Genomic DNA, 18,227 nt, shown 5'->3' with positions numbered 1-18,227 from the left:
ATAAGTTGTGGAGCAGGGAGGATATATCATGTTCTCCCCAAATCATGGAAAATCTGCAGCGGGAACATTTGGGCAACAGCATGCACTGACTAAAGAGAAATCTTAAATAAATCACAACTTTGGAGGAGATTTCAACTAAAACTTGCACATTACACTCTAAGGTTAACAAACCATGAGGCGCAGATGTGGAGTGAACCAGGCTTTCTTCATTCTGATAATTCTGATAACAAGCTTTAAGATTGAGGGAGGTAAAACATCTACTGAAATCACAAAAAGAGTAAGAGACTGAGGAGAGTAATGGATGGATTAACTTTAACTACAAAGGCGACCAAAATATGGGATTACTGGGGTGAGGGGGAAACAGCAGATGAAGAATTTCTACACCTGTTGTGCATGAGGGGGGAGCTCAGGAATAGAAAGTGGCAGCCAGGAAGGGAAGGAAAAGCAAAGGGAAGCAGGAGGAGAAAAGAAAATTCAAGTTGGGAAAGGCATCAAGAAAGGCTTTGAAGATCACTGGGAGGAGAGATTAAACAGAAACAAAATTAGTTTTAATTGAATCTGTTCGTTCTCAAAAGAAATCAGTGAACTCCCATCCAAAGAAGTGCAGGCAAGGCAGAAGAAGAACAAAGGGGTTGCAGGGAGAATCAAATTTGAAGAAGAGACAGGTCTGGACACGGGAAGCAGTTAATTTTAAGCACTGTTTAGTGGATGTGTCACTAATGAATGTGTCAGGGATAATGAGAGCTGAAACTTGTGGTAGCAGCAGTAGCAGTAGCTCTTGTGAACAAGAAAATAAGAGTTGTTTGTTTGTTTTGTTTTTTTTCCTAATCTTGCTTAAATAAATCTAACACTGAGCCATGATTTACCCATCTGAGCATTCTGGATTAGCACAGCTCAGTTCTATCCTCTCTGCTTGGTGTATAAGTTTCCTCTGTGCTCACAATGTCCACATGGTTCTGACTGTGCAGGGGAAAATGGCTGGAAAAGGAACTCCTGAGAAGGCTCCAGGCGGTCTGGCAAGGGGATGGAGCAACTGTTTTGTCAGTGGACAAATGGTGGCAGTGTGGACAGGGTGACAAGATTCCTGAAGCAACTGTGTTGGCTGAGCAGGGTCTTGACACAGCAGTGACGTGCAGGGGACTGATGGCACATTTAAGTAAGTGCCAAACTATTAGCCAGATCTTTAAAAAGTGCCCTGGCCCAGGAAAGTGTTACGTAAAACCAAAAACAGAAAAAGAAATAGCTGACTTGCTACTGTTAAACCAGGGAGAGACATGGAACATGAAAAAACGTAGAGTATTCCCAGTTTAGCGGGTACAGGACAATCAAGTAGATTCCCAGTGGCGGCTTTGCAGAGGGACCTGGAAGTAAAACTGCTTTGGGTTTAAATGGAGCTTCCTAAATTGAGATTTGCTTTTTATGTGTCGCTTTCTTCCTCCTCCTGCAAACCTCTGCTCTCAAAGCCAGTGAGGTGTTGTGGGGATGATCTTTCTGAAGTCTTGAGAATGAGAGCAAGGTGAAAGTTCCAGATCCATCACCTGTGACATGCATGACCCAAAGGCATCCCAGCCCTTTTGCACAGCAGAGTCTCTTTTTAAATATCCCGACAGCAAAACGGCCAAGCCATAGGGCACCCGCCTGAAAGCACATTCCTGTCCCTTACATAGGAATGGTTTGGGGAAAGGGGGAATATTTAACAGCGGTAACTCATGGGGGAAGAAGCTGTGACAGCACTGGTTCCTCCCAAGCGGAGTTTCACTACAAAAAAAACCCCAAAAAATACATGTGTGGTCAGCATCTTTATTTCGGGCCGTGGCGGGGCCGCGGGCAGGATCCTGAGGGACAGCGCAGGTCCCGCGCTTTGGGGGTCTGGGGGAACAGGGGGCGCAGCTCTGGGGCCGGGAGGGGGCCAGGGCTCGGCCGGGCAGCCTCACCCCAGGCAGGCCGGAGGAGCTGCTGGGACGAGCCGTGAGGAGCCTCCAGCGCGGCTGCCGCGCCCGGGGCTGCCCGGGGCGAGCCCCGCCCGCCCTGCGCGGCTCCCCGGGGCACCGCAGCGCCACCAGCCGAGGCGAGGCGCCCTCCCGAGCCCGGCGAGCAGCGCCCTGAGGCGAACCGAGGGCGAGCACCAAGCGCTGCCCGAGGGAACGGCGTTCGTGCGGCGGCACGAACCCGCCGCAGCCTCTCCCCTCATGGCGGAGCCACTTGGTGCCTCCCTCCTCCCCCCCACCCCCAGCAATGGTTTCATCCCCCCGCCTCACACACAGCGAGAGGCGTGGCCTCACCCCCCTGCTTTTCCCCGCCCTCCTCATCCATATTCATGAGGGAGAGACGGGCGGCCCCCAATGCGGAGGGGCGGTGCGCCCAAGCCCCGCCCCGGAGCGATGAATATTGATGAGGCGCGCCGTGGCGTCGGGGGCGGCGCGGGCGGCGATTGGCCGGGCGCGGCGGCGCGCGGTGACGCGCGCGGCGGCGGTGCGGGTCCCGATTGCTGCAGCCGCTTGTCAGTGTGACGAAGATTGGCACCCGAGGTAAGCGCTGTCACTCAAACCCCGCTCCAGCCCCGCCGTCCATCACGGCGCGCCCGCCGCCCGGGCACGGCCGCACCGGGGAAGCGGCAGAGCGGCCGGGGAAGGGGCGAGCGGGGCGGCGGCGGCGGCGAGGGGGGAAAGGGGCACCCGCGCTCCGCCGCCGCTCGCACGGACCGGGGGGTTTAAGGGGCGGTGGCGGGCGCGGGGAGGGGAAGGAGGGGAAAAGCGGGGAGGGGTGTGGGGGGGGGGAGCGGAGCGAGGAAGGTTCTGGAACGGCCGCCGTGCGCCCGTTGTGTCCCGGCGGGGGCGCGCGCGGGGAGGGGACGCGGGAGCGCGCGCGGGTCCGCGCGGAGGAGGAGGAAGAGGAGGAGGAGGAGGAAGGAGATGGGGGCGATGGGATGGGGGGGGGGGGGGTGGAAAGGAAGGAGGGAGGGAGAGGAGGCGACGCGATGCTTAAAGGGGCAGCACCGTGCTGGCCGCTCCTCGGAGGCGGCGGGGGGAACCGGAGGGGGCTGCTCCGCCACCGCCGCCCCTCGCAGCTGCACGCCGCTCTCCTCCGCTCCCTCCCGGGATCCCCCGGCACACCTGCCCTGCCCCGGCGGGGATGCGCCCCGCTCTGCGGGATGCTCCCGCCTGCCGGCCGCTCCGGGTCGCTCCTCGGTGCTGGCTCCGTTCCGCCGTGACCCCCGCGCTCTGCCGGCTGCCCTGCGAGCAGACACCTTCCCGGCAGCCAGCCCCGGGGTTGCCGCGTGTTTACGCGGCCGCAATTAGGAGCTGAGACTTGACACTGCCCAGAGGCCCTGCTGGGGATGTGTAAACAATAATAAATCAAGCGCTGGTTTTATCCCCAGCTATTGCCTCAGTGAGCCACATGTCCCGGGTCTCATGGAGCGGTCCATGGCTTTCCTTCGCTCCCACCGCGCCGGAGTTCGTCAATTAGCAATATCACAATATAAGTAGTTAACACGTTCGTGTGACAATTCTCTGTATAGCTTATTGCTGTTTTTAAAAATTTAATTGATTACATATTTTCTTTAGTCTTAAATGGCGATACGTAGTGTAATTTTAAGAGATAGGTCACAGTATTTGCTTATTTTTTTAGTCTGCTGCTGCTGAAGTTTTTAGTCCCTTTTTGTAGTTTTGTCTGAGTAAATGACTGGTGTGGTTTAGGGAGGGAGAATCCCAGAATGGTTTGAGTTGGAAGGGACCTAAAAGCTCGTCTTGTTCCAACCCCCTGCCGTGGGCAGGGACACCATCCACTATCCCAGGTTTCTGCAAGCTCCAGTGTCCAGCCTGGCTTTGGACACTTCCAGGGATGGAGCAGTAAATAATTTATTCCTAATGCAAGACACTGCTATGAAACCCTTAAAACTGAATGAGTTGCTGGTTTGTTGGATTTTTTTTTTTTTTTCATTTGAGTGCTGCCCAGGCAAGATTCATTTTGTGTCCTTGCTCCTCTTTGGAATAGGTTGTGTGCATTCCATTAAACAGATCCCAGGAACAGGCAACATGGGCATTATGTTCTGGATGTTGGAAAACACTTGGGCCAACATCCTGTGGAGAAGAGCTAGAGGCTGTAGGTCACTCTCAAAGTATGCTAAATATCTCTTTTTTAAAAAAAAAAAACAAAAAAAAACCTTTCTTAGTTTTTAGAAAAAAATGTTCATTTAGTTAGTTCCTAATTTTATTCTCAAGCATTCTCTTCCACAAAATTTTAGTGCAGATTGTTTGGTGAGGAGAATTGTAACAACTGTGGCTTAGGATATCCACATATCCTGCTGTTCTCCATGCTGTGCACATGCTCACAGGTTGTTCCCTGTCCTCTGTGGGATATAATCTGTTTATGGGCTGCCTGTGCTGTGGGGTTACATCCCTGTGGCTGTATTTGTATGTGTGGTTGAAGTGAGATGGCTTCTGCAGCTGGATGGAGCCCTGGTCAGTCCCTGCTAGCTGCACATGTGAATTTTATGGATTACACTGAACCAGGAAACAAGATGTTGTGACTGTATCAGAAATCCATCCTTAGATGTGTTTCCAGACTGTGTCATTGCTACAGTGTCAAGCAACAGCAAGTGCATTTTCTGTCAAGTCAAATTGCAGATTTATCTTTTTCTGAGTCTGTGTAATCACATATAGAATCATTACATTCAAGTTTTCAAACGTGTCTGCAGGAAAAAAAATCCCCCAAAGATTTCACATAATCTATTCAAAATAATTAAAATTATTTTTCTCATGAATATTCTATCTTCAGTTTATTTTATGAACTATACAGCATTTTTTTTTGACTGTCACCACTTGATATATTTTCTTGTCGTCTCGTAATTAAAGTATCCACAGGAAAACTTCAGTGTAGGTTTCACTGCGTTTTCTTTACATAATCTCCAGTTCAGTGGTGAAAGGCAGAGCTCAGTGTGCTGCAGTCACAGGGTAAAAAGGGAAAGTCACAGGGTAAAGTAGAGGCTGGTGTGCTGAACTGAGATTTTGGAGGCTCAGATCATTGCTCATTGATCTCCCCAGTGGATTTTGGCCATGCATTTTTTTTAAATCTGTGCTTATGTGTTTTGCTGGGCTGAATTTTTTTTCTTGTTGAAAAATTTTTTTTCTTCTTGTTTCTTATTCTTCACATTTTGAGTACATTGTTGTTGTTGTTGTTAGGGTTAGTGAGGGTTTTGTATTTGGAAATTTCACTTTGGCATGTAAAAAGTCAAGCTGGTATTAAGTACTTACAGCTTTGATTTGTATTCTTAATACAATTTGTAATATTTGGGTCAAATAAAAATAACATTTTAAAGCTAAGTCTTTGCAATCTTCCATTATGGGACTGAAAGGAGTTTAGAATGAATGAAATACAAATTTATTTAAAATACTTTAGCCTTACAAAATGGTTAGTCTTCTGGAAGCTGTAATTTCTTCTTCAGAATTCTGCTTTCCAACCATATTTTTCTGTGCTGTAAATGCAGTGCTCTCATAAAGCCCTAATAATTCTGATTGCTGCCACAGCAAATTTGGGACTGTTCAGGAGCAATTCAGTTTCCTGGAAAAGAGTAACTCTTTGGTGAAATTAAAGCCTGTAGTAGTGGCCGAGGGTGAATGATCACAGAGCCACCACTGTGGCACTGGAACTGCCTGTTCTAATGGCCGTGTTAATGTTCTGAGTGGAGCAGTCCAAATTGTATTTCAGAATATTATGTCGTGGTCTGGCAGCCAAATGTTGCCTCTGCAAAACTGGCACATATGTGAAAGCTTACAGTAAAGCAGATTAATATTTGTATTTTGGTCTAAGTAAGACCAAATGCAATTTTTTTGTGTGTGAAATTAAAAATGTTGCAAATGTTACTTCTCTTGCAGCAGCTGGTTACTTCACTTCTCACTTGTTCAAAGGGTCTGTAGGTTTAAAAATGAGAAGCCTCAGAGGGGTTTATTTTGCCACAGCTCAGTGCTGTACAAAATGTAAAACAACTTACTGCTCTTCTAAGCAGGAGGATTCCAAGAGCAAGGAGAAAAAGCTGCTGATGGAGTTCTTTCATTTGCTTACTTGATGCCAGATGTTGCCAAAATCTTTTACCCAGACTATTCTAGATCTCCCCAGGGTGACTGAACAGTGAAATATTCACACTTGTAGCAGGCTCTTCACTTTGTCCACTGAGGTGGTTTCACGCCAGAACTGTGGAACACAGGATTCATCAGGTAGATCAGAGATGAGGTGGAAAATAAAATAATGGAACCACGGATCTGGAAGTGCCAATTTTGTTATTATGGAGCTGTGGCACGTTTTTATGAAGTTGCTGAGGGGCAGTAACTTGGTTCCCCTGCCAGCAAAGAGGGGATCCCATGTCATGTATGGCGCTGGGAGGCAAACATTGGTGCTAGAAAGGGAAATAAAACTCAGACCTTGTTCTGACATGGTTGGTTCTCATCCTTCACAGGAACACATTGTTTGGGGTTTGATGTGGCAGCTCCTCCGGGCCGTGGTGTTCTCATTTTTTAGTACCTAGGTGTACAACAGAGGTATTTGCTGTTAAACCTGAGGGCTGTTTGAGTACACAGAGAGTCAAAAGGTGATTTTTGAAAATGGAAGCTGAGTGTGATGATCACAGACTGTCCTTCACCCTGCTGTGCTCTCTTCTGCAGCTGATGGGAAATTCAGGCAAAAAGTAGAATATGGCAGCCTACTTCTGGTGTACTGAAATAGGGATCCATTTCTTTTAAACCTCCAAATTCCAATTTTTATTTTATTGGTGAGGTTTTGGAATTGCCTGTGTTTTTTCTTGAAGGCAGAAGAAGCTAGGAAGTGTGGCTATACTTCACATCCTGCTTGGCTTTTTATGAGTTACACAGCAAACAAAGCAAAGGGAAAAAGGATATTATCATACTTGCTGAAAAAGAAAGTCCAAGCCTTTTATATTCCAAGGAAGCAGAGGCAATTAGAAAACAGAAATTGGATCTTTACATGTTTTTGATCTGCCTAGAAAACAGGGGAATTAAAATGTGTGTGCTGTGTTGTATGTCTTTGTAACTAAAGAACTTCTGGGTCAGTCTGTGATCACTTAATTTAAATTTTCTAGCCCATTTTTATGTGGTCTAGACCATGGTAATAGCAACACTAGAAGGAAGATTACCTGTTTATCTTTTATTATTATTGTTATTTCGAGGTGTTGATTTCAGTAATTTAATTCTTAGTCCTACTGAAATTTGCCACAATGAATATGTTTGAGCAGGGTTATTCTGCCAACTTAAAAATGACTCAGCATCTTAAGAATGACTCTAAGAGAAAGCAAATATGTTAGTTTATAAGAAAGGCAGGATTCTTCTTATTTAAGAGCATATCAGCAGTTGTACATTTTATTGTTGCAGAGGGGACAGGATCGAAAGCATTCACATGGAGCATATGGCTGTTCATTGAGAACCTTCAACAGGCCAAAACCTCTTGGAAAACTTGGTTTATATGGTACTGGGCCAACATTTATTATCTAAATTACCTGAATATTCTGTGTAACACGAGTGTCTTCCTGTCTGTTGGTCCTTGCATGTCACCTGCCTGTGCAGTCATCACCTGGACCAAGTAGTTCAGCATGATGCAGCTCACAGCAGTAGGGATGGGTAAGTTTAATCCTAAATAGTCTTTCTTTACCCCAGAACACTTAGGCAGCAGTCATGACTCCTGGAAGGATGGAGATTTGTGTTTCTGAGCGGTGGGAAACAAGAGAGGAGCAGGAAAGGAAGAGTTTTTATTTCATCCTCATTTTAAAAAGAAAAGAACAGTTCATTTTAAGACCTAAACTTAGTAGCAAAACCAAGTTAGTTTTTCAGGTTTGACCAAATGTTGGAATCAGAACAGGGAAGATTCTGGAAAAGTTAGTGATGGATTGGAATTGGATTTCACAGAGGGTTGCAGGGCCAGAGTTTTGTGCCACTTTCAGGTTTTTTGGCTAGTCCAAGTTAATGATTGATTCATGAATGGGGTTGTTATTCCAGAAATCATAAAGGATATAAAAATTAAATAATTGGTAAGGTAACATCTTGATCTTGATGAATTGTTCAAATGCCAGAAATGTGTAGAGGTCATGTTCTTATCCATTCAACATCCAAAGTCCATTTTAAATTTAAAATTTTAGTTGCATTTATTATTTAAATAAAACTCCTAGGCACCCTTCAGTTGTACTTCAATAGCATCAGGAATTCACCCTTTCATAGAATAATTGGGTCCTTTTATGGTTTTATTATAAAAATGTTGGAAATAATAACATATGCTTACACAAACTGCTCACATTGTAAAGTATTCAATAGCAATAAAGGCAGAGAGAGTGGTGGTTATTCTGCATCTTCCTTATGAAACCACAAAATATAAACACAAAACAAAATTAATTTCAGTCATAGTTTATTGGGCGCTGATGCAAATCATGATTAAAATAGGATTTCCTGTTGCCTTGGTTTAATTTGCCTGGAAGGAGATGGTTCCATGAGTGTCTCCAAAAGTAAGAAATTTGGGACGTGCTTGTGTGGATATTCCAAAGGCTTCAGTGGCAGAGGGATGGATCTGTGTCCAGGGCACAAGCAACCCTGTGTGTCCACGTGGGCAATGCCAGAGAAATGGTGAGGGTGGTGGAGTTCTCATCCTTTTTTTTTTTCCTGTTTATTGAGTTACTTTTGTCTTTTTTTTAATTGAAATTTGGTTTGATAAGGTAATTAAATATCAGTAAGCAGGAGTTGTACAGGATCAGTTCCAGTTGTGGAAGTGCTGATACACATCCTCTGGGATGTAAAGAGCATTTGGAGTCTTCCCAATGCCACACTCTTGCCACAAGAGCAGCAAGGCAGATGTGACAGCATCTTTCTGATTTTTGTGTCCAACAAGTTATGAAAACACATTGGGTAAAAAATGAGGGCAAAAAAATCCTTCTCTGTCCTGTAACAATAAATGTGTGTGAGGATTCATGATGTGTGTGTGAGGATTCTTGTACTGGACCCTAAAGTCCTTCTGTTTATAGTGTTAAGAATACAGAAAAAAAAAAAGGAATCTTCATTTATGATGTGAATATTGGTAGTGGATGAGGGAGTGATGGGAAATATTTTTGCTCCTTCATACCCTAATCCCTTAAGAGTCTTGGAACAATTAAAGAGGGTGTTTTCCTTTCCCCCAGGTTTCATTTTTCTCTTGCCAAAATTGCTGTTTAGTCCCCTAAATTCCTTACTATTACTTTATGGTGCTAATAAAGCCCAGTCAAATTACAGTATGAATTGGGTAGGAGAAATGAGATGCTGCAAGAAGTTCCTTGAATTTGAGGACCTTTCCATAGTCAGAAGAATGAGGATTCTATTTTGCAGAAGGTAGGAGAGAACCTGAGGATTTCCTTCCAGAATTCCAAGAGCTACCTGGGGGCAGGATACCTGGATACATCATTTTATGACTTTCTGACTTCAGAAACATTCATTTCTGAATGAAGGATTGGATAGAATTCCTCATCTTTCTCGTCTTTGTCAAGAAGGACTGTGGTAAATTGGTGCTGACATGGAATCAGGAATGTGACCCATGATTTTGTACCTTTCCCTAAAAATAAGCTGGTGTACACACCAAGGATGTGTGCAGAATTAGGAGCTGGAGTTCTTCACAAGACCAAGATCCCCTCAGTTTTTTATTTCTGTTTTATACCTGGAGGAATTGCTATGATCTATGCATCCTTAATATTAATTTTATCAGTTAACAGCATATGCAATTTTAGCTTATAAAGTGGCACATTTATATATAGATATATATTTATTAATTTGGTACTTGCTAATAGGAAAATTTCTACAACTAAATGTACTAAAAGCAGAGTTTAAACAAAGCATGAGTTGTTAAAGGAGCACAAATCTTGTAATGAGATGGTTTGTTGTTGGTCATGCTGTGTGACAGTGTGTGGTGGTGCTTGGGAGGTGGCCTTTGGTGTGAACATTTTGTATGGATTGTTAAGATCTGAGATGGAGGGATATGAAAAGAGGATGCTAGGAAAGATTAATGGCACAGCAAAGCAGTAGATACACTGTTGGAGAGGCCTTGCTGAATAAAGTCACTATTACCTAGCATCCATGTTCAAAATCCTACATGTAAAGAAAGGTTGATGGTAGCTTGGACCACAGCCTGTATTTCTGCAGAAATTCAACTTTACTTGTGGATTTTAATTTTCCATTTCTTAAAGTATAATTGGCATTCATTTTTTAATGTCATCTCATATTCATCAAGATTAACATATAAATAACTATTGCACCACCAAACAATAAAGGGAACAAAGTGACACAAAATAAATCTCATTTTACTGCAGCCCAAAATTGGTTTTGTGGCTTTTTAGGGCTTGACTCCCAGGGCAATTGACAGCATAGCTGTTGTAAAGTAACAGAGTGGCTGTATCTGTGTGATGGAACTCCCTGAGGCTGGTATTATGTTCCTGAACAGGAACATTGTCTTTCTTAAAAGTATAATATTCTAAATAATGGCTGTACTTTTTAAGTACATGAGACAGAGGAAATGGAAGCCACCTTTGTGCTGAACGAGGAGAACATTCTCATTGAGCACAGTTTTAATAAACTTGTCTGTATCAGCTTCATATTGATTTGTTTGTCTTAATTTCTGTGAATGACTCTGCGTGGGCAGGTCAGGACTGCAGCAGAGGTGGAGTGAATCCTGGATGTTGGCATTTGCTCTACTTGCTGCTTCATTATTTTAATCAATTATTGCTATCATTATTTGAATCTATAAAAATACATGGATCTTAATGTCTGCTTGTATTACTTCATGTGGATGTACTCACAGGTCTTTGCTTCCTGAAATGCAGAATGAGAGGATGACTCAAACGAGGGCTCTTCAGTGCTTGAATGAACAAGTTCCTGTTTTACTTTGTACTTAAAACCTCAGTGCTGATTCACTTTCTGAGAGACAAAGCAAGTTGCCCTTTGTTTTGGTTTCGTAGTTGAGTATTTTTATTACGATGGCATTACTTTAAAGCTTGTCTGCCGGAGGAATTAAAGGAAAACAAAAATTGGCAATAGCAAGTCCAGGTTAAGACTCCAGAGTGCCTTGGTGTTGTCTCCACCCTGTAACAGGTGTATCTGAAATGTGCAAGAAGACATCATCATCTGCAAGCTCAGATCTCTCTTGTCTGATATTTTTCAGGGTTTAGCAGTATTAAATGTTGTCCAATGTCTCTTTGAAGAGGGCACTGTCACTGCAGCATCCTCTGGCTCCTTAGCCACATCCTTCCCTCTGCAGCATCTTTCACCCAGGCCTGCATTTCTTTAGCACCTCTTTGTTCCTGCCCTCAATATCTCATAAGCTGCCTAGAAATTTGCTGTTTCTAGAGTTACAGCTGAAGGCTTTGCAGGCAAGGGCTACTTCTTCATACACTGAATATTGGACCAACCAGATCTGGCAGCAGTGGTCCCACCAGTTCCTGGCTGCAGTTATTTTTCAGGTTTGCAAGGGCAGGATTTTCAGGTTTGCAGTAGTGCTCCTTATGTCTGAGCAGAGACAAGGAATGGATAATTCATCTATTTATCTATCCTGATTTATCTGTCAGTGACCTCTGTTCTGAAGATGCCATAAATAGTGAGAAGTCCTTTATTTGAAAGTAGCCCAGTAAATTGAAGTGAGAATGAGTACCAAAATGCATGGCATGTGAAGAAGGGAGTAAGAGGGTTACATTGTCCTTAGAATTGAATTAAAAAGCTGCAAAAATGAGAGAAGCCCATTTTCTGAATATGCAGATCTTTGGCAGTTTAAGGAAAAGTGGTAAGAACTTTTAATGTGCCATCTGCTCCTTGAACCTTCAATTGAGACCAGGTGTATCACTTTGGGCTGAAACTCCTTCTTGCTCAGTGTTCAGTTTCTAACCAATGGCTGAAATTTAAACTGCCTTAAAACTCCTCAGATAGCTTCCCTGCTCTGTTAGAACCAGGTTTCATGAACCAGGGAAGGCATCTAGATTGAGTGGCCCTTCACATTTTGTTTTTCTGTGAACTTGTCTGAAAACCATCACTTCTTGGAAAACAGCACGTGCATAAATTTTAATTAATTTAAAGACCAAAGACCAATTTCATCTTGCTTTCAGAAATGTTGGAGTTACTTTCTCTCTTATTCTAATTGTGAACTTAATCTCTGTGAGAAACAGAGATAATCAGATTCAAGATCTCAGCTGTGTTTTAGCCATCATTTAATTTCTGGTGGCCCCTGTGCAACCTTAGTGTCTGAAACGTCTCCTGAGATGGTTTTTTAATGCTTTTCAGCAGTTATGTTTTCTACGTTTGTTTTCACAATCTTTGCTACTTTGCTTTCACAATCCTTACTACTTTTTAAAAGTAGCTTCACTGTATCATATGGGTGCTATTAAACGTAATTAAAGTAATTTTAAGCTGTAATTTTTTGAAAGCTTTTTAAAATGGCCGAATAATCCTGTAGGAAAACCTGTCTTCACAGAACACAGGATCCTAACCATGGCCCATTTCTAGCATCTGCTTTGATTTTATAATGGATTGTATTCAAATGATTATGAAGGAGATTTAAATGGGAGGGGAAAAAAATCTCTCACCTTTCTTGATTTCATGCTTAATTTTCACAACAGTGGTGAGTTACTCCTATTTGCATTTCATGGTTTTATTTTTGGGATATGTCTTGCCTAGTCTTGGCAGTCAGACACGGAGCCAAGGAGTAAAATATGAAGGTTGAACAGTGAGAGAGTTATTATCCAAATGGAGCCTTCTGTTAGAGGTGTCAGCAGAGACAAAGGTGAATGTAGAGAATGAATGGAATAAGATGACAGAAAGATCAAATAATGGGATAAGAAGTTCAAGCGTGGGATAATGGGTGTGATTAGAGATTATTAACAATGCAAAGATTTGCAAAACGTGCAAAAAATTCCTGTCTGTTCATTAACACTTGATGAAGGAAACACATAGTAAAACAATTTAAAAGAATGGAGCTGAGTCTTAGAATGTGTGTTCTAAGGTGTTATTTTCTTCTATTTCTCTGTTGATTTTTAGGTTTCTGTCTTCCACCTTGCACATAAGTGGGATCTCTGTGCTGGAACAAGATAATGTCTTCAACTCATTGAAGGAAAGGGGTGAGCTGCTTTCTCATGGACAATATTTTGTCTTCTTTAGAAAACAAATAAATATCATCCTATATTGTGTTGAAAAGGAAGCCAGTTCTAGTTGCTTTTCATGTGTCAAAAAGTTGATTTTTGTTTCACCTTGTGTGAATGTGAGGATATAATGTTACAGAGCAAGTACCAGGACTAAACTTAAATAAGAATGAACAAAGAGCCATGCCAAATCTGCCAGTCAAGCATTTCTCTCTGAAGGACTTCAAAGAAACATGTATGAGGGAAAATTAGGAGGAATGATTACTTGTTAACAAGTCTGTTGGGCAGTTCCTTCACAGCCCTAAGAGGGTTGGTGGTTAGGTCGTAGCCTGGAGCATAACTATTTATATCTCTTACGAACATCTGTTGTAGCTTGTATATGTTAAAAATGATACCACTGATCTCCAGCAGCTCACTTGTACCTCTGTGAACGTTACTGGGTGGTCCTTGTGCCCTTAATTATGAAGGAGTAAGTGGAACAAGCGAGCAGTGGAGTGATGAATGTTAAGTGATCACTTTGTGTGTATGTTTCAGCTCACGTTTAATCTCTTCTCTTACATACTCAACTTGCACAAACTCTCCACATTTCTAATTATGATTACCCCTCTTCATTTAGTTTCCTTTCTGCTTTACATTTTCACTTCACATCTCCTTTTATAAAAGGCTTCCCTTTTTTTTTTTCCCCTTTGCTTTGTAGACTGTGATCTTTTATGAATTCCCTTTCACCACAGGTGTCAGTGGAGTTTCTGATTGCAGGTCATGCATCAGCTTCCAGTTACATGACCTTCAGTTTTTCCTTGGGTTTTCTACACACTTTGCTTTCAAAAGAAATAGAATAAGAGTTAGTTCTGTTCTGTGTGAAGCAGACCAGCAGGTTATTTTTGTTATTTGTAAGTCTTTGAATAGAACACAAACACGCAGTTTTCCCTCTAACTCTCGATTTCTTTCACAGAGAATAATTGGCATTTTGAAAGCTAAGATGTCCTGAAGTCATATATTCTTGGGTTCACCTCAGATAGCCAAATACTCTGTGTCCTGAGGTAGAGTGTGCTGGTTGGAGATGGTCTGTGAGCTGAGAATGGACACACACGAGCCAGAAATGACCACACGAGTAGGTCAGCCAAGAGCAGGGCTTGTTCCAGCACACCACAACCACTTCATTCCAAGTCAGCTGCTTTCCATCACAGCCACCTTCAGCAGGGAGAGGCCTGAAGCAGCCTGGCTGACTGGGTGTAAAAAGGATCAGAAAGCATCCAGGTGTTGTGTGAGCTGTGGAGGAGCTGGGGCAGTAATTAGCTGTGGCAGTGATAAACATCTGGGAGCGATAGCAGCCCCAGCGCTGTCTGCAGCCTGAGCATCTGCTGGGGCTGTGCCTGCTAACGAGCCCTGGGTGCTGCATCCCAAATGAGGCCATAAACCCCCAATCTGTAAATACCTTCTCAGTTACTTTTCCTAAAGTTTAACACAGTTTGTTTCTTGCCTCTACTGAGTAATGAGCAAATGTTTCTTTTTAGTGAAGAGAAGTAATTCCTCAGTTAATTGCCTCAATTTAAGTGTGTGATTAGCTCAATTTGTTCTTCTTGATTTGCAGTGGTTGTCTTCACTAAATCTCATCAGTTCCTATCTTGTCTAATAGCTTAATCTTTTTCTACTGTAATTATAAGTCAGAGGGGAAGCTCTTGTGGGAAATAAAGGATATTCTCATGTAGATTTCCTTCTAGTCATCCCACTGGGAGAGAATATGGTCAAAGTCCTTCTAGATGCAATAATCTATGGATCTAGCTCAAAGCTGTGCACCTCCTTTTTTCTTTTGTGTGGCCTGCGGGCCTTCCAGATGTGGAAGTCTCTTCGTTATGGAAATCTGGAAGGAAGAGTTAGTCCAACTTGTCTTGTTCTCCAAAAATTCTTGCCATGTCCTACTGTCTTTACCACTTTACATGTATTATCTTTGTAGCCTCCCTCTCCAGGTTTTTCTTCATGCCACAAATATGATCTTATGTCCTTGTGAACTCTTAAGACTTTCTTCCTCTTCTACAACTGTTTTATTTTCTCATTTTTGCCTAAGAATTTAATCTTTCTCCCACAGTTAAACAATTTCTTTAGCAGTATTTTCTGTGGGACTTAGCTTTAAAATAATCATTAAATAGTGTTTGCTCTGTTGGTCATTTCAACTGTTCTGCTTTTATTTTGAGGGTAGTCTGGTCCATGCTTTGGATGTCACAGTCATAAATTAAATATATGTCTTTTGAAAAAGAAGAAAAGCAGCATTTTCTATGTGCCTGTTCACTCTATCAATACAGACAGGCACTTGCATTGGCTGTCAGCTGCCATTTATGGAAGAAAATAAATATTTAAACATCAAACAAATGCTTGCAGAGCTGATGCTACAGAATGTGTTCCCTTAAAGTATTTTGAGAGGTATCTCGCTTATTGTGCAAATGCTGATTTAACTTTTAACACTAAATGATTTGTAACTGTAAAAAAGAAATGCAACATCTGAAGTACTTCTATCAGTGAGTGCACTTCAGTTGTTCACTTTGTATTTTTAATTTTGGTGAAGAAATCAGTCATGTTTTTGGAGTTTCAAAGAAAGAATACTGATGTTCAGTTAAAATAGATATTGCTTGGTTTGTGGAGGAAGCCATGCTTACATCATCTTGGTGAACTTCTCTGGTCTTTGAAACTATTTAAAAAAAAAAAAATTTAAAATTGCACTCATACTTAGGAATTACACTGAGTGAATTTGATGCAAAGTAAGGCTTGAGATTTCTCCTGAGGAGTTTGGTTTGTCTCTGTGCCTGAAACTGTTGTCAAAGTAGGGAACCTTGAAATTTGTCCTGTGTTTCCAAAATGAAACACTCACTGGAGACTGTTATAATCTGTAGGGGAAAATATCCAGAAATGTAAAAATTGCTCTTAAAATTGTCATATGCACTAGTAGTATGCAATAAGGGAAGGATTTAAAAATAGTTGAAAAATTCGTAGTGATTGAACACATTGCAAAAAAAAATTTAAAAATATTCTGTTTCAGATCTTAAAGTGGTGAAAATTTTAAAACTTAGTTCTTCAATACTGTCATAAGTGAAAAAGAGCAGAAAGCCTGGAATTATTGCCTGGGTATAATGTTTTTCAAGATATGAGCTCTTTTTTAATATGGATTTTTTCAACAGTAGCTAAACATTAGAACTCCTATGTGTCAAGGAAAATTGACTTCTGTGTTAATAGTTACTGGTAATAGCTTAATGAGTTACATGATTTCAGTTGTAATGGCTGCAGATCTGACATGAAAATGAAATGTGAAGTAATAATGTGAACAAAAAAGTTGGGTACACTCTATCTGGTGGTGGTGTTTTGCTAATTTATTTTTTTTAAATTATGGTATGTCTTAATTTAAAAATGTTTAACTCATCTGGGCACCAAACTCCAGCTAATGCCTAGAGAGAATAACACGATACATTTACTTGTATTTAAATCCTATTATAATTAATATTTCCCAAAGTATCAAATGTCTCCGAAATCAAGACTTCTGAATTCCTAGGTCCCTTTTGAAACATTATAATCACATGGGCCCAGTTGTTTAAAAAATGTTAGATATTGTTCCCTTCTTTGTTGAACCTTAAATGATTTGGATGGCAAATTCCTGATGTCAGAAGTGATTTGAGGCTTGGTCTCTTAAAGTAATTTCAGCCCTACTTTAGAATTTGGGATTCATGCCCAAAAGTGAACAGGGTATTCCTTAACTTTTGCATTTGGTTTATAAATTTAAACTATTATTATTTCAGTTACAGTGATGCTCAGTGAGTTGGGAGCCCTTTAAAAACACAGAAACACAAACCTGCCCATTTCTAGATTTCATTTATCACCTTAGAACTAGTGCAGAAATTGATGCTAAAGTTCACTTGAGCTTGTGAGTATAAAAAATCCTCAGCCTCTAAAATTTTTACTTTAAAATATAAAGAGACAATGAAGCTGTTATATTTCCAAACTGAATTTATTTGTTGTTTGAATTTGCATGTGGCCTTTGTTGTCAATAAACTCTCTGAGAGATGTGCATAAATCTGAATTTCTACCTTTATTTTTTCTTCCCCCTTTAGAACTGGATTCTAAGTGGCCACTTTTTTAACTAACTATATGTTTTTCTTTAAAGAATATTTATTCATGCTTATGATGATTTGACACAATTAATGTCTTAATAACCATGATGGCAACACAGACATTAAGTATAGACAACTATCAAGATGGACAACAGGTAGGTGTGTTTTCATTTCTCTAGGAATTAAATACACTTAGGAAGAGGGAAAAAAAAAAATAGTGACTTTGTCCTTAGTGCCTTGTCACTGTTTAAGCTGGAATAATGAAACATAGTCATGTATATCTGGTCATGTTTCTTTTTTGTACAACATGCTGTGTAGTTTTGCACTTTAAATTGCTGAATTAAAGTGCTGTTAACTGGAGGTAAGTGGTGAGCTGGCCTCTCTGTGTCAGCCCTAAGCAATAACTACAAGTACTTCTGTCAGCAGATGGCAACAATGGGGAGCAGTCAGAAAAATACCAGCAACTTCCCACATCTCCTATAAAATGCTCATCTGAATGCAGTCAGATTTTTGAGTTTTAGGTTTTTTGTTTCTTTTATTGCAGTTCTAATTTCTCTCTCTCCTCTCACCTACTTTACATATTTGACTTTATTCCCCCAGCAAATACATACCATCCTGTGGCAGTGAAAGTAAAATACGTTTTTTCCTAAAGAACAGATTGGTAGATAGCTTTTTCTTCCTATTTGTTGTGTATTTCAAGTTCTCAGTGTCCAAGGTAGACAGGTAATTTGGGTGCCTGCTGTTTTTCTAGTTTGGAAATGGCCCACAGAAAAAAAAAATTGGAGTTTTAAGTGAGCTGTTTCCTCCTCCTAGGGCGATAGAACCCTAACTGAACACACTCTCTCCCTTCAAACTCTGCAGATGTATGGCCAACATTTATAATCACTTGTCTGAGTCATCCCCTTCTAATTTGCTCCTCCTTTCTGTCATTAGCCAAGAAATTAGTCCATTAGTTTCTTTTTTTTTTTTAAGCATTCTGGCTTGAAAATCATCTC

At 41.6% G+C, this 18,227-nt stretch overlaps 1 protein-coding gene across 2 annotated transcripts in view; it reads left to right on the top strand.

Annotated features, from left to right (window-relative positions):
- Positions 1 to 2,415: 2,415 nt before the first annotated feature.
- Positions 2,416 to 18,227, top strand: part of PKNOX1 (PBX/knotted 1 homeobox 1) — a 34,683-nt gene continuing 18,871 nt past the window's right edge. The window contains exons 1-3 of one of the 2 annotated variants that reach the window (XM_021546777.3): positions 2,416 to 2,528; positions 13,038 to 13,117; positions 17,286 to 17,387. In XM_021546777.3, the coding sequence (XP_021402452.1) occupies positions 17,337 to 17,387 (51 nt within the window). In that variant the 5' untranslated portion in view covers positions 2,416 to 2,528; positions 13,038 to 13,117; positions 17,286 to 17,336. Of the gene's footprint in view, positions 2,529 to 7,574; positions 7,629 to 13,037; positions 13,118 to 17,285; positions 17,388 to 18,227 lie in introns of those variants that run through there. The other variant, XM_077781690.1, reaches the window with a different exon arrangement.

This window comes from Lonchura striata, chromosome 2 (assembly GCF_046129695.1).
Source record: "Lonchura striata isolate bLonStr1 chromosome 2, bLonStr1.mat, whole genome shotgun sequence".
Classification (NCBI taxonomy): domain Eukaryota; kingdom Metazoa; phylum Chordata; class Aves; order Passeriformes; family Estrildidae; genus Lonchura; species Lonchura striata.
This window is presented reverse-complemented; position numbering and strand designations above follow the sequence as displayed.